Below are 15,460 nucleotides of genomic sequence, written 5' to 3' on the forward strand. Positions count from 1 at the left end.
AAAAAAGTGGGCAGAGCCAGAGGCAAAACGTGACTCTCACCTTTGTACCGTAGGCTATACATGCAAGAACACATCTCTCCTTCATTCTCTTGACCGATTTCGAGGATGCGCTCCAGAATTTAATGACTCCCCCCACAAAGAATCCTGGGAATTGTAGATCGCGGCTCCCAGCACCCTTAAAAATACTACTGTTCCCAGGATGCTTTTGAGACCCCCCCAAGGGCTTTAAATGTGCGTTCAGCGTTATCAGTAAGCCTCGTGCCGCAGTCCTGCGCGCCCTAACCAAGGAGGAAGCTCCGTGGAATACAATGCAATTCGATTGTCCAATCTATTGTGCAACCGGCACAGCGGACTCTCCGTGTGGCCGGATCCAGGAGCGTTGACTCATCCCAGTGTCTCACACACAAAGGACCGTCTCATGTCCGTCTCGGGTTGTTAAATTTAGCAGGTCAGGTAGCGAAACTGTCCAATATTAACGGGACTCTCGCGTCCAAGGGGTCGCTCCGCTCCGCGCGCCGGATCTTCATCACCCTCCCACGCCTTCCCGGACCTGAAAGAAGACAGGGGGCGTTCTTGGGTGCCTGCGCGAGTGTGTGACACAGACATAGCGTCTTACATCTCCCGCCCCCCCCCCATCACAAAAAGGAGCCTTGCCCGAGCAGATACGCGATCGTCCTGCGAGCGCATTTAAACATCTGGAGAGAAAGTGTGTGGGTGGGTGGGAGGGAGGAAACTTTCACTGCGGCTCCACCCCCGCTATTCTCCCCACCCCAAAAGCACCTGCCTTCTTGATCCCTCCTCCCCATGCCTCTTAGAGGGGGGTGGACTTTGGTCCAGATCCTGACGTCACTTGGAGGGGGGCTGCCTCTGCCTTTACCTGCCAGCCCGCGCAGTTTCCGAGTCCAAAGGAAACCTCGACGAAGGGTGTCACGTCTGTAGCCGCGCGTCTTCGCCGTCGGGGCTTCTCCCTTTTGCCTGCCTGCTTGCCAGACCACCCACCCCTCCCCTCCCGGTTCTCGCCATCCCATAATCTGCCTTTGCCATCGCCATCCTCCTCTCGTCGCCGTCCTCCTCCTCCTCTCCATCACCATGTCTGTGATGCTGGAGACCGTCGGTTTTTTTATGGCGACCATCGGCTGCGGGATGTTGGGGATCACGCTCTTCAACAGCTACTGGAGGGTCTCCACCATCTCCGGCAACGTCATCACCACCTCCACCATCTTCGAGAACCTGTGGCAGAGCTGCGCCACCGACTCCACCGGCGTCTACAACTGCTGGGAGTTCCAGTCGCTGCTGGAGCTGCCAGGTGAGCGGCGGGGGAGGGAAAGCGGAGGAGGGGTCCTCGGATCTCGCAGGACAGGAGGGCAGGTTGGCATCCATGGATAAGGGTAGTGGGAAGGCGAGTGGCAGCCGGGTGGCCATTGGCAGGACATCGATTGGCCATGGGAATGAGAGTGAATGCCCATGGGAGTGAATCAGGTGGCCATGGGAAGGGCAGTGAATGCCCATGGGAATGGCACCAGCTGGCCATGGGAAAGACACCAGGTGGCCATGGGAATGACACCAGGTGGCCATGGGAATGACACCAGGTGGCCATGGGAAAGACACCAGGTGGCCATGGGAATGACACCAGGTGGCCATGGGAATGACAGTGAATGCCCATGGGAATGACACCAGGTGGCCATGGGAATGACACCAGGTGGCCATGGGAATGACACCAGGTGGCCATGGGAAGGGCAGTGAATGCCCATGGGAATGACACCAGGTGGCCATGGGAATGACGCCAGGTGGCCATGGGAATGACACCAGGTGGCCATGGGAATGACATGTGTTGTCTATGGGAAGGACACTATATGACATACAAACCCAAGAAAAGCTTGCTGCAGGCATAGGCAAACTCGGCCCTCCAGATGTTTTGGAACTACAACTCCCATCATCCCTGACCACTGGTCCAGTTAGCTAGGGATGATGGGAGTTGTAGTCCCAAAACATCCGGAGGGCCGAGTTTGCCTATGCCTGGCTTGCTGGATTAAGCCAATGGCCTGTCTAGCCCAACATCCTGTTCTCCCAGTGGCCAACCAGATGCCTGTGGTAAACCAGCAAGCAGGATTCAAGCACAACAGCCCAACCTGTTTCTAGGTTTCTAGCGACTGGTTTTCAGAAGCATTCTTGCCTGTAGCTGTAGAGGAGGCAGAGCATACTATCCTGGCTAGGAGCCATTGACAGCCCTCTCCTCCGTGTTTCTGTCTAATCCTCTTTTTACACCACTTTGGTTGGCCATCGCTGCCTCCTGTGGCAGTGAGTTCCTTAGTTTAACGAAGTGCTTTCACGGTGGCTGGTGGTAGCCATGGAGAATGATTCCGAGTGGCCATGGGAATGGCACCAAGGGGTCATGGAATGGCAGCTGCATTTGCTCCTATTTGGGCATCCCAGAATAGTTTCTTCTCTACCAGCTTCCACCCACGCACAGGCTCCAGTCTATTTTCCTACTGGTCAGCTCTTAGTAGGCATCAGGTGGGTTTCTGGGCAAAACCCACCCAGGCTGAGTCCCTTCCCATTGAACCTGTTGCAGCAAATTCCTAAGAGACCCCTTCTCTTTACCCCTTTCCTCCAGGCTGGATCTCTCGCCTTTACATTTGTTTCTGGAAAAGTGGGGTGAAGGGGGACCACACTTGTTACACCACCTGCCTGCCTGCGGCAGCTGGGATACCACCCCAAAGGAGTGCTAGCTGGGTATATTTAAGTCCTTTGCCCATGCTCATAGGCGCTTTGTTATTAGTTTGCATATTGTATAGCAAATCTAGAGAAGAGCTCGCCGAAGGCTGCCAGAAAGGGTGATCCAGAATTTTAAACTCTGCCCCGGGATAAACTGCATGCCCTGTGTATTATACTAGCTTATATAACCAACGGCCAGTCGGACCTTTCAGCCGGCATGCAAAAGCCATGACAGAAGTTCCTCTGAGCATGTGCTGAGCAATCTCCTCTTCCCATTAGATATGGCTCCGATGCAGGCTTGAAACCCTCTGTTACATCTTTCTGCCCAGATTCTCCCGGATCTTGAATAGTTGCACGACAGGCAGAAATCCAACAGATGTAGCTTCCGTCAGTATCGAGCTAAGGCAGCGCTACAAAGAGTTTTCCACGTGGAATTTCTGCGGAAGAGACAATCTGGGATTGTCCCTTTCCCAACTAAGCACTGTTGGGCGGTTGGGGGCGTGCGATATGGCTACAGTACCTGTTCGATTGACCATGATGGAATTAGACTTCTGTGTCAAAAAAACCCCACACAGTCCAGAACCGTGCGACATTTTGATTCAGTGCTCTGGGGCATGTGCAGAGTGCTTTTCTCTCTCCGCACCCCTAGACATTTGGGGTTTGGGGAAGCGCTTCCGTCTTAGAGGGCGTGGGGTGGGGGAGATGCCGATTGTGAGCGTTTCTCCTAAGGCCCTGCAGGGGACAGCGATGAGCAATGAAATGATCTCCGACAGGAAAATAGGTTACAAGAAAATAAACTGCCTTTTGGCTGCAACTGTCACCTCATGCGCCAAACGGGGTTGTTGTGTTAATCTGCATCCTGGTAGGTTGTTTGCAGAATGGTTCTGCTAGCTGCAAACGTTCAGAACAGCTGTGTATCTGCTAGCACGTGGGGAAGGGAACATCATGGGAAAAACCCAAAACAAAAGCCGTCCCAACTGCTCGCGCAGCTGTGCTTTTAACCGCAGCTCGATGCAGGGCGTGGCGCGTACTGTGCGCGAATTGCCACCGATGCTTGTGATCTCTCCAAACCTCTGCAGGCTGCTGTCTGCTAGGTGTATTCAGTTGCTCTGCCTGTGACCATTCCCTCTGTTTCCGATGTCCAGGCTTTGAGTGCCGTCGGTTATGTAGCCGAAATGGAACTTCCCTGCGCAAGAGGGATCCATCACAGGCAGCCTTAGAAGAACCCTAAGGTTTGCAGATATGTGGAACGCTTAAGGAGGGGGGCGGGACTAAGGGAGAGAACTCCCCGCCCCCAAAAAGAGCTTCTGCCCAATAAGAACTGAGCAAACCTGGTTGCCGCAGAATGCTGACCGACAGTAAGGAGAGAGGGATGGAATGGAGTAACTTGGGAAAGGGCATGGCTGGCTGGCTTGCATCATGAACAGGAGCTTTTCAACAGGCACCACTTTGTTGTGCTTTACTAATATAAAAGCAACTTTGAGAGGAGGCAATTGGTAGTTGATGGTCCTGTGCGGGTAGGGATGGAATAATCCGGCCACGTTGCTTTCTCTCAGCATCTCAGTTTTTTTCTAATCTTTGTACTGAGATACAGAGTGGTGTAGTGGCTGGGCGACCTTAAGCCAGTCACTCACTCTCAACCTACCTTACAGGGTTGTTGTAAATGATAGAGTGGACAGGACCTGTTACACCACCCTGAGCTCCTTGAGACAAGACAGGATCTAAATGTAATAATAATTATTAATAATATTTTTTTAAAAATCAGTTATTTACACCAGCTTGTGATTTGTCTATTTTTAAAAAACTCATGAAAATTCACTAGCATTCTTAGTGTGAATTTATCCTAACACTTTTTTTGCATGCAATTTTGCTTAATTTACAAAAATATATTTAAAAAATCTGTCATTTTTGCAGAGCAGTTCTCCCCAGCAGAATGCATTAGTATATGTTAGGCTCACAAATACATTTGAATACAGTGGTACCTCGGGTTAAGTACTTAATTTGTTCCAGAGGTCCGTACTTAACCTAAAACTGTTCTTAACCTGAAGCACCACTTTAGCTAATGGCGCCTCCTGCTGCTGCCACGCCGCTGGAGCACGATTTCTGTTCTCATCCTGAAGCAAAGTTCTTAACCTGAAGCACTATTTCTGGGTTAGCGGAGTCTGTAACCTGAAGTGTATGTAACCTGAAGCGTATGTAACCTGAGGTACCACTGTAGTTTGTTTTCACTTATAAATGAATTCTCGTGCACACTTCACACTGGAGTTTGCATTTTTGTACACATTGCCAAGCTGAAATACTGCAATGCCAAACTCACAGAAGTGAGTGTGTTTTGGTTCGCTTTTTCTCTTTGAGAATGTGAATTAGGTAGGTTCCCCTTTAAATGCCAATGGGATCAAATTTCCCTCCCCATCTTTAGATGCAGGTCAGTGGGAGGGGGACAATCAATTGGAGGAGGCTTTGCGGTCTTCTTTGCCAGAGTCCCTCCTTCTCCTGGGATCTGTTCCTGCTGGGTCATCAATCACCCCATCATGAGCCGGAACAGGCTCAGCCAGAAGACATTTTGCTGCCTTGGGCAAAGGACAAGCTGGTCCTCCTCGTGCCTCCAACATCCTCCATGTCACATAAAGATGATGAGTAGCCTGGTACCTGAATATTGGTTCATCACTGGCAAGAGGACAGCATCCTTCAGGGCACCTGAGGACAGCAGGACAGTTTTTAGGGATTGCAGGACAGGCTGTGCGGCACCCTTATCTCTCACCCTCCTTGCTAGGGAACAGCTAATTTTGTTCTCTCCCAATGTTTCATTTTTCCAGTCTTCAAGTTCAGCTCTCTACATTTTGACATCAGTTACCAATTTTTAACTCTGCGAATAAATAAGTAAACTTAAATTCAATCCAACTTTTTTTAAAAAAGGTCTCCTGAAAAAATCACCAGTCCATTCCAAAACCAAAGCATTCCAAAACCAAGGCGTTCTTTCCCATAGAAAGTAAAGCAAAACAGATTAATCCATTCCAGACTTTTAAAAACAACCCCCAAAACAGCAATTTAACACGAATTTACTATCTAACGAGACTATTGACCCATAAAATGAAAGCAATAAACAATGTACTGTACTATAAAATAAATAAATAAGGCAGTATTGTAGATGATAAAAATTTTAATTCATTTTTTTCCCTTTACCTGCACTGATGATAGTTATTGTTTGGATGGGGGGCTTATATCCATTTCCACAGTCACACAATCAATCAGTAGCTGAACTTGGTTCCACACAGTCACAAAAACAAATTAACCAAAAAAGCCTCAGAAACAAAAACGCAAAATCAATAGCAAAAACAAAAGCGCCAAACTTAATCCGTTCCGGAAGTCCATTTGACTTCCGAAATGTTTGAAACCCAAGGTGCAGCTTCTGATTGGTGCAGGTGCCCTGGAAACAATAGCTGACAGCTGCATCGGATGTTTGGCTTCCAAAAAAACATTTGGAACACTTACTTCCAGGTTTTCTGTGTTTGAGAACCAAGACGTTTGAGAACCAAGGTACCACTGTATATATATTTCTGCCAGCACTTTCCACTAATAATAAACTTTTTTTTTTTTGGCATGCTATTTTCATGAATACAACATGCCTTTTTTCGTGCACACATCACCCTGGTGCATTTTGTACACATTACTGGGATGGAGAACAGCACTGCAAAATTCAGAGAGGTGCAAATGGAAAGTTTGGCTTCCCTCTTCAGCTCAGCTGGAGTTTATTGAGCTGCGAGAGCCATTGGTAGTTGGCCTATGTGTGAGTCAGCGTGTTTGCCATAGGAAAGAAGGGTGGGTGGAGGTGGGAATAAAGAGATTTCAACACCTGGACAATGAACTGAGGCAGGACTGATGACCACAGAGCTGTCCTCAGACTGGCAGACAGGAGAGTCTGGGCCAAAAAGGATGTGAGCGGGGAATGGCAGAACCTGTTTCTTACTTCCCTGTTTATTCTCTGAGACACACCTCCTCTGGCACAATCGGTCTCCCCTACCACCTTTCAGCAAAGATCTGGAATTGAAGCAGAAAGTGTGATGGAGGAAGAGGAGTGCAGATCTCCTATAGCGACAGAGTGAGATGTGTGACAATGCTGGACAAGGATTCAGATAATAATAATAATAATAATAATAATAATAATAATAATAATATAATTATTTATATCCCACCCAACTGGCTGGGTTTCTCCAGCCTCTCTGGGCGGCTTCCAACAAAATATTAAAATACAATAGTCTGTTAAACATTAAAAGCTTCCCTAAACAGGGCTGCCTTCAGATGTCTTCTAAAAGTCTGGTAGTTTTCTCTCTCTTTAACATCTGGTGGGAGGGTGTTCCACAGGGCGGGTGCCACCACCGAGAAGACCCTCTGCCTGGTTCCCTGTAACTTGGCTTCTTGCAGCAAGGGAACTGCCAGGCCCTCAGCGCTGGACCTCATAGCGATTGGGGTGGAGACGCTTCTTCAGGTATACTGGACCGAGGCCGTTTGGGTAGTGGAATCCACATGCTCCAGCTGTTCCTTTCTTACCAGGGAGAGTCTGTGTTGTTCCTGGGGGGCTTTTCAGCAGGGAACTTGTCTGCTGCAAATTATTGCCCACATTTTAAAAAGCCATTGCCTTCATGGGTGTAGTAGCCAGGATTTATGTTGTGCGGGGTGGGACACCCTCCTGTCGCCATCCTCTGTTTGGTTCTGTCTAGCAGATTCAGAATGAAATGTCTCAGCAGCAGTTGTTACCAATTAACAATTTTGGAATGCAAAAATATAGCAAATAAAATCATCAACTCTAGCATGCGGGGGCCATTTCTTTTGAACCCAAGGGCTCAGAAAAAGCTGTCAAAATCTTTGTACCATTTCTACTTTTAGTTTTTCTGTTTTTCCTTGAAAATATTTTTTTTTATTAATTTTCAATTGCAATAATCCAATAAAAGGCTAATTATAACAATGCCAGATTATAATACCATTAATAATGCCAATCATTCAAAAGCCAAATTATACAATTTAGATGGCCCCCGTATGCTAGAGTTGATGATTTGCTTTGCTTTATTTTTGCATTCCAAAATCTTATAAATTTCCATTACACTCCAGTCAGAATAATAAACCCTTATACCGCAACTGCAATTTTAACGACTTCCATCCGCATTAACACATTAAATGATTTATAGTCCCACAGGTGAAGCACTCAAACTCTCTCTTTGTTCTTCTTGTGTGTGGCAATTATTCTGTCCATGATGTTTCTGCCTCAATTTCTACTTTTAGTTAAGTATTTTTATTTATTTACTTGATTTTTTGGGGGGGGGCGCAGCTGCCTCACCCCCCACCCCACCCCGGCTACATCCATGTTTGCCTTCTTAAAATGTGAACATTAGTTCCTTTTGGGTAAACCTGAGTTTGTTCTTTTTTAAAAAAGGAACTTTCCAAGTTCTGCTCTAGGAGGTGGTTTGAGAGGACATCAGGCGGCCATCTTGTTTGAAACTAAAGCGAACCTGGTTCTGGTCTGTGCTCAGGGAACCGCATAATGTATCACCTTGGTTTCCCTGATGGAAGAAAGGCAGGATCAAAAAGCAAGAAGATCAATGGATAATTAAACCAAGGCCGGCTTTACCATGGAGCAAAACAAAGCAGTAGCGCAGGGCGACAACTTCATGCACCCAGCCTCTATCTCTGTGTACCTTAAAAACACACACACAAAAAAGTGATATGCGGAAGGTCAAATGGTTTAAAATGGCATTTTAAAGAGCCATTGATTTGGCTTATTTGCTTGTGGGAAGCATTATCAACAGAGTTCAAACAGTCACACCTCCCCCAAAGAAAAGGTAAAGGGATTTGTGGTTTTGGCATGCACACCTCGGTTTCATTGTTTATATGACAATAGCCCTCAGTGTGTGTATAGTGTGTCTGTGTGTGAGAGAGAGCTATACTACTGGGCAGAACCACAGGTGTGAAAAACTCCTCAAATGACACCTTTGCTTTACTCCAAAAGCTACCTTACCGGAACTTGAGGCTAATACTATGTCCAGGGGGTGGGGGGAGGCAGAAAAAAATATAACGGGGTTGTTTTGCCATGTTTTGTGCTACAAATTTCAATTACCGATGCTTTCCCGGAATTGCTTTATTGTGTATTTTAGTTACCTATGGGTTTTTATAATTGATTTTATACTTGCAAACTGCTCGAGCAATACTTGGAGGTGGTGATGATGTGGGTCAGTAAACTGACGCTGAATCCCAAACAGACAGGCAACCTGAATTCTGACATCCAGGAGGTGGGGAGATGGCCCTTTTTGGACTGAGATGACTTGGCCACTGAACTCCACGCTCTGGTAACTTCCAGATCGGATTATTGCAATGTGCTCTGCGTGGGTCCGCCTTTGAAGAGCTCTTCAATTGCTCCAAAGTGCAGCAGCCACATTACTGTGTTTAGGGCTTGCATGTTTAGAACTCATTCCTGTTTTGAAACAGCTGCACTTTGAGCAGTTGTGAGGCCCAATTCAAGGTGCTCACATTAGTGTTTAAAGCCCTAAATGACTCAGGCCTCCAATAACCTGAGAGACTACTTCCTTCCCTACAGACCCTAAGATCGGAGGAGCATGAGGCTCTCAATCTCAGGTTTGTGAGTTGGAGCCCTGCGTTGGGCAAAAGATTCCTGCATTGCAGGGGGTTGGACTTGATGACCCCGCTGTCCCTTCCAACTCTATGATTGTGTGACCCTCTCATTTGTTCTACCACCCTCAGAAGTTCAGATGGTGGCTGTGGCCCTGGAGTGTGTGCTCTCTGTGGCAGCTCCTGAGTTGGGAAACTCGAACCTAAATTTCAGGGTTGTGTTGGAAAGTTCTGCCTGGGTCAACACTGACCAGCTTTTTCGCTGTTCCTCTCCAGCTTACCTGCAGGCATCCCGAGCCCTCATGATCAGTGCGTTGGTGCTGGGCTTCTTGGGGATCCTGTGCGGCATGTTGGGTCTGCAGTGCACCAAGGTGGCAGAGGGGAACCCCAACGTCAAGGCAAAGATGGCGGCTCTCGCCGGCTGCATGTTCATCTTGGCTGGTAAGTGGAACGAAAAGAGGGAGCCTTACGACTGTTGACCAAGACGGAAATTACTTGCTGAGCAATGTTCCTGGATTCAAAGCTGGAGATTGTTCATAAGCCTTTTGGTTGGAGTGGGGAACCTCTCTTATCTGGCACTGGGGATTCTGCCCCCTGGACACACCCCTCTCCTCAGGCCACACCCACTTAGCAGTCCTACTTACTGTCAGGATGCTGTCAGCGGCTCCTAGCTGGTGGCCCAGGAAAGTATAAATACAAGGAACAGTTTTTTACCATCCTTTTTTATTTCAATCTTCACAGAGAGAGGCTATAGAACCCAGTCTGTTGGATAATGACATTGTCCTGAATTAATCTCTCTCACTTCCTCGTTCGTCATTCTCATCGTCCTCTCTATGGGTGCAAAAAGCATCCCTCTTTAGTATGCAAAGATGTGCCAGGGCTTCGTCCTGTCCTAAACAACCTTTCTTTTTCTCTTTGTTCAGGTATCTGCGGGATGGTGACCATCTCCTGGTATGCCTTCAATATTACCCGGGATTTCTTTAACCCCCTCTTCGTCGGTACAAAGTAAGTCTGCCAAGTGGCAGGAGGGGGTGGGGTGTCAGATCAAAGGACCCCAAACAACAATGAAATAAGGGAAGAGAAGCAGGGCTTCTTTCTAGACTGTCTTAATGACTGCGTCTTTCTTTACAATGACTTTACTGTCATATATAAAATACTTAAATAAATTTGCATTAGCAGACTTCAAGGACACATTTCACCCAGGCAAAAGCATTTAGGGTGCCTTGCAGAACCAGGGAGGGGGTGTGGCCTGAAGAGAGGAGGCATTGCCTGGGGAGAGGGGGAGTGGCCTGGGGTGAGTCTCATGGGCCAATTAGAGAGGACTGGGTGGGCTGCATTTGGCCCCTGGGCCTGCAGTTCCTGACCCCTGTTTTACAGGACATGCCCTTGACTGCTTTTGTGTATCGTAAGAGTCGAGAGTAAAGAGTTTTATTATCTGCGTCGTTTAGTTGACCTCAGCACAGGGACAGGGAGCCTATGGCCTCCCAGATGGTGTTGGACTACAACTCCCAACATCCCTGACCATTGGGCTTGCTGGCCGCAGGGGCTGATGGGATCGGGAGTCCAACCGCATCATCACTGGCATGCCATGTTTTTTGCAAACATCTCTCTCCCCCCCCAATGTTTGCTTTTGCAAACTGAATTCCTTTTGGATGACAAAATGTGATGAAAGGATTTTAACCAAGATTCCTTTGGGATGGTTTCCAACATGCAGGTATGAAATTGGACCTGCCCTCTACCTGGGCTGGAGCGCCTCGCTGCTTGTGATAATTGGAGGAGGATGCCTGTTCAGTTCGTGTAAGACCCATTTGTCCCAGGACAAGAGGTGAGAGCAATGCTGGCTCCAGACTTTTCATGGGGTGGGTAGAGGGACTTGTGCCTTCCTCCCTTTCCCCCTCTGGGTCCTAGCTGAAGGACCAGGTGCGCAGCCTGGGAGTCATTTTGGATTCACAGCTGTCCATGGAGGCGCAGGTCAATTCTGTGTACAGGGCAGCTGTCTACCAGCTCCATTTGGTATGCCGGCTGAGACCCTATCTGCCTGCAGACTGTCTCGCCAGAGTGGTGCATGCTCTAGCTATCTCCCACTTGGACTACTGCAATGCGCTCTACGTGGGGCTACCTTTGAAGGTGACCCGGAAACTACAACTAATCCAGAATGCGGCAGCTAGACTGGTGACTGGGAGTGGCCGCTGAGACCATATAATTCTGGTCCTAAAAGACCTACATTGGCTCCCAGTATGTTTCTGAGCACAATTCAAAGTGTTGGTGCTGACCTTTAAAGCCCTAAATGGCCTTGGCCCGGTATACCTGAAGGAGCGTCTCCACTCCCCATCGCTCTGCCCGGACACTGAGGTCCAGCTCCGAGGGCCTTCTGGCGGTTCCCTCACTGCGAGAGGCCAAGTTGCAGGGAACCAGGCAGAGGGCCTTCTCAGTGGTGGCGCCCGCCCATCAGATGCCAAGGAAATAAACAACTACCTGATTTTTAGAAGACATCTGAAGGCAGCCCTGTTTAGGGAAGTTTTTAATGTTTGATGTTTTATTGTGTTTTTGATATCCTGTTGGGAGCCACCCAGAGTGCCTGCGGAGGCCTGGCCAGATGGATGGGGTATAAGTAATAAATTATTATTATTACCCAGAAAGAAAAGGGAAGGCGATGAGAGGTTGTCATGGCTTCCTGCCTTATGGTTATTTGTCCATCTAGCTTAGAATTGTCTTCTCCAGGGATAGGGAGCCTGGGTATCTCCAGAGGTTGCTGGACTCCAACTCCCATCAGCTCCAGCCAGCATGACCAATGGTCAGGGATGATGGCAATTGTAGTCTCACAAATCTATGGAAGGCCACAGGTTCTCTTATAAAGTGGGATGGTTATGAAAGCAGCAAGAAAAGGGGTGGGAGCAATTCTGAGAGGAAGCAACAAGGCCGAGGCCACGTCAAAATTTACCGAATCGTAACCCCCCAACATCTGTTTTTGTGTCTTCACAGCTACACTTATCCATACAAGGCCCCCAAGAGTGTCCTGTCGGCCCCCACCAACACAGCCCCTCGCCCCCGCAGGGAGTCTAACGCCAGTAGCAACGGAAAGTATGGGAAGAATGCTTACGTCTAAGCCTTTGCAGTGGGGTGACCACTCCTTTCTGTTTGCATTTTCCCAAAAGAGACGTTTTCAGATGCTTTCCTGGTTGCACAGGAACCCAAAGGTTTTTTTTTTTACGGAGCTCGCAAGCCTTGGTAGGAAGGGCTCTCTTTCTCTCTCGTATCCCACTCTCTGCTCCAATTCCTTTGGACATTTCTGGTGATGATGATGGTAATAGGAACTGGACAAAGACAGTGAATCCACAACTACCCTGGAAAATGCTGCATGGTGTTCAGTTCTTCAGTGCGGAGGAGAGCTGTCTACATATAATGATTTTGCCTTCCTTCTCCTCTGAATGGAGACGGTTCCCTGTTGGTCAGTTAATACTGGCTTGCTAGGTTTTGGCTAGCGTGTCGTTGGGAGTAGATGGCTTCTTAAAACGACAGAGGCAGGAGATGAAATCAGACCATTTCTCTTGGGAGAAATAACTTCTCGTCTGTTCCAGACATTTGCACAGGTCATATGCGCTTGGTGATGGGGAGAGAGACCAAAAAAGATTTTGAACGTGCTCAGAGGAACTGGTTTATATCCTTACCTCCTACAGCCCAAAGCGCCAAATACTTGGATTGGATTCTCTATGGGGAAAGAAGTAGTCTGAACTTAAATTCACTTGTCAATAGCAACAAAATAGTATTTTCTGTAGGTTTTGTGCCCCCTACCTCTGCACACCCCGACAACACCCAGTTGAGTTTGCTGGATGGGGGGTGGGAAATGGTATTGAATTGGGATGACAGTACTGAATAAGGCTTGCCGAAACAGAATAGGATTGCTTCGAGGATTCGTAAGACAAACTTTTAAGATGTGGCTTTTTAAAGGTGCCCTCCCCATTGGACATCCACTCCCATCAGCCCCAGCCAGCTTGGTCTGGGATAATGGGAAGTCCAACCATAGACAGAAGACCTCAGATTCCCACTCCCTGAAGTAGCAAAGTGGCTTCAAATGTTAAAAAACCTAGACATTCTGTAGAAATTTAAGCTTTTGCAAGAACTATCAGGTCTTGTGTTGTAAAGCAAACCAGGGTTGCTTCTGTATCTCATCCCTCTCTTACTAGCCTTAGGGTTTTTTGATTGCTCTTTTGTATTTGAAGATGGGGATCAGTTAGATCAAAAGATCCAGTGCTTTGTCATCATTCATCAAGCATGGCATTGGATGTATATATTATCTCCAGCAATTCACAGCTGAAAATACAGTTTTGGGTACTTTCTGGTTCCGCTAGGAGTCTTCCCCCCCAATTACTACCTACTGCTTAGAGCACACCTAGGCCACCTATCAGATTAGCACTAGCTGTTATGCCCTGGTTTATTCCACAGCAGCCTCTCCCACTCTGCTGCTCTCCAGATGTGGTTGAACTACAACTCCCATCTTCCCTGATTGCTGGCCATGATGGCTGGAGCTAACCAGAGATGAGAGTCCAACGTCATTTGAAGGCCATCAGGTTAGGGAAAGTGGCTCCACAGCAGGGGTCAATGTTATAATCTCTGCAGAGTTACAAATCACCCTGTGAAAGGCACAGCAACATGGGCTGGTTGAAAAGTTGGCACCCAAGGTAAGCCTTTGTTCTGCAGTAACACCTCCTGGCTTGGCTCCCGAAACAGTGTTGAGGTCACCTTTTCATGCAGTGTTGCTGGTTTGGAAATTTCTGCTAAAAGGGCCGTGTCAGCCTTCCTCCCGGTGGGCAGGAAGTTCAAATGCAGCTGGAGGTGCATATTGAAAAGTTTTGCATTTCAGGATATGACACACTTAGCTGGTGACTTGAAAGCCCTCCAAAAGCTCTGGTTGAAAGGGATCTCTACTTCTGACAATCACACATAAGGAGGTTAATAATAGCACCTGGATTCTGGACCTGTACGTTCAACAGCTCCTCTTTGTGATAAGTATTACTCAAAGATACTCAATGTGGAGACATGGCAGCCTGGGGTAACTTGGCCTCCCTCCATCGGAGAAGAGGAGCAACTGGACTCCTATAGATAAGAAAACGCGAATTTTGCTTTGACTTTGAACCAAGTCTTTGCTCACTCAATGCTGAGAAAAACAACTCTGGGAGCACATGACCTGTGCGCTAGAAGCACTACCTTGTACATTTCAGATTTATATATTATATATATATAAAATGAACATTGTTTTCAATGACAATTGACTGGTGTCTGCTGTTTACAACCAGCTGCAGGAACCCAACTAAAATAAAAGCATGATTCTTAATCAGAACTAAAGTAGGGCAACCTAGCCAGGACTGATGGCAACGTCCTACAACCAAGTGCTCAGAAATGACTTCGGACCAGACTTCACTGGCAATGCTCCATGTTCCGATCTTTTCATTCAGGAGCTGCTCATCACAACCCCAACTCTTACCACACTGACACACAAACCAAAAAAGGCCCTTAGCATTAGGCACAATGGTACAGGGAGTTCCATAATCATCACAACAACCTTGCAAGGTCCTATCATTCCTCTCCCCATCCCTAATAGCAGAAGGGATGAAAAAACCCTCTATTTCTCCTCTTGCAAAAGACTCCTGTGCCCCAGTCCTGATACTGCCTGGGGGCTCCGGAAAGAAGTCCTTTCAGCAGCGCGAATCCACTTCTGTTTGCTCCCAAGGCGTAACATACTGGATTTGGCAAAGCCTTGCAAGTTGTTCTGGGTTCGTCGATACACACAAGAGACCAGAGAAAGGCATGGTTAAACTACCTTGCTCTCCCTAACATGGAACACACTGAAGGCAAAGGTGAAGAACCTGTGGGTGTCCCTATGTTGGACTACAACTCCCATCATCCCTCACCACGGGTGATACTGGATGAGTCTTGTCTGACACCTAGAGGGCCACAGGTCCGCATCCTGCCATGCATGCCCCACCAAGTTCTAGGGAACCGTATAGGCCTGTACCTGCAACTCACCTCTCTCCTTGCAAACCTGTGCAGAAGGCATTAGTAAATCGTTTTCGGGAGGGGTGTGTGGGTGTCACAAAGGATTCCTCCCTTAATAGGGCAGGTCAGCTCG

The 15,460-nt window shown here is 47.8% G+C and overlaps 2 protein-coding genes and 1 long non-coding RNA gene across 3 annotated transcripts in view; 2 read left to right on the plus strand and 1 right to left on the minus strand.

The window, feature by feature from the left end:
• ARHGEF15 (Rho guanine nucleotide exchange factor 15) overlaps nt 1–15,460 on the plus strand; it is a 289,598-nt gene that overhangs the window by 226,698 nt on the left and 47,440 nt on the right. The window lies entirely within an intron of this gene.
• LOC310829135 overlaps nt 1–15,460 on the minus strand; it is a 175,909-nt gene that overhangs the window by 107,371 nt on the left and 53,078 nt on the right. The window lies entirely within an intron of this gene.
• On the plus strand, nt 674–14,599 carry CLDN15 (claudin 15). The gene is made up of 5 exons (XM_083707159.1): nt 674–1,306; nt 9,610–9,774; nt 10,257–10,338; nt 11,048–11,158; nt 12,316–14,599. Exons 1-5 carry the CDS (start codon nt 1,090–1,092, stop codon nt 12,437–12,439), a joined length of 699 nt encoding a protein of 232 aa, XP_083563285.1. The 5' UTR covers nt 674–1,089; the 3' UTR covers nt 12,440–14,599.

Source organism: Podarcis gaigeae (genome assembly GCF_964106915.1).
Source record: "Podarcis gaigeae genome assembly, chromosome: 13".
NCBI classification, from domain to species: Eukaryota; Metazoa; Chordata; class Lepidosauria; order Squamata; family Lacertidae; genus Podarcis; species Podarcis gaigeae.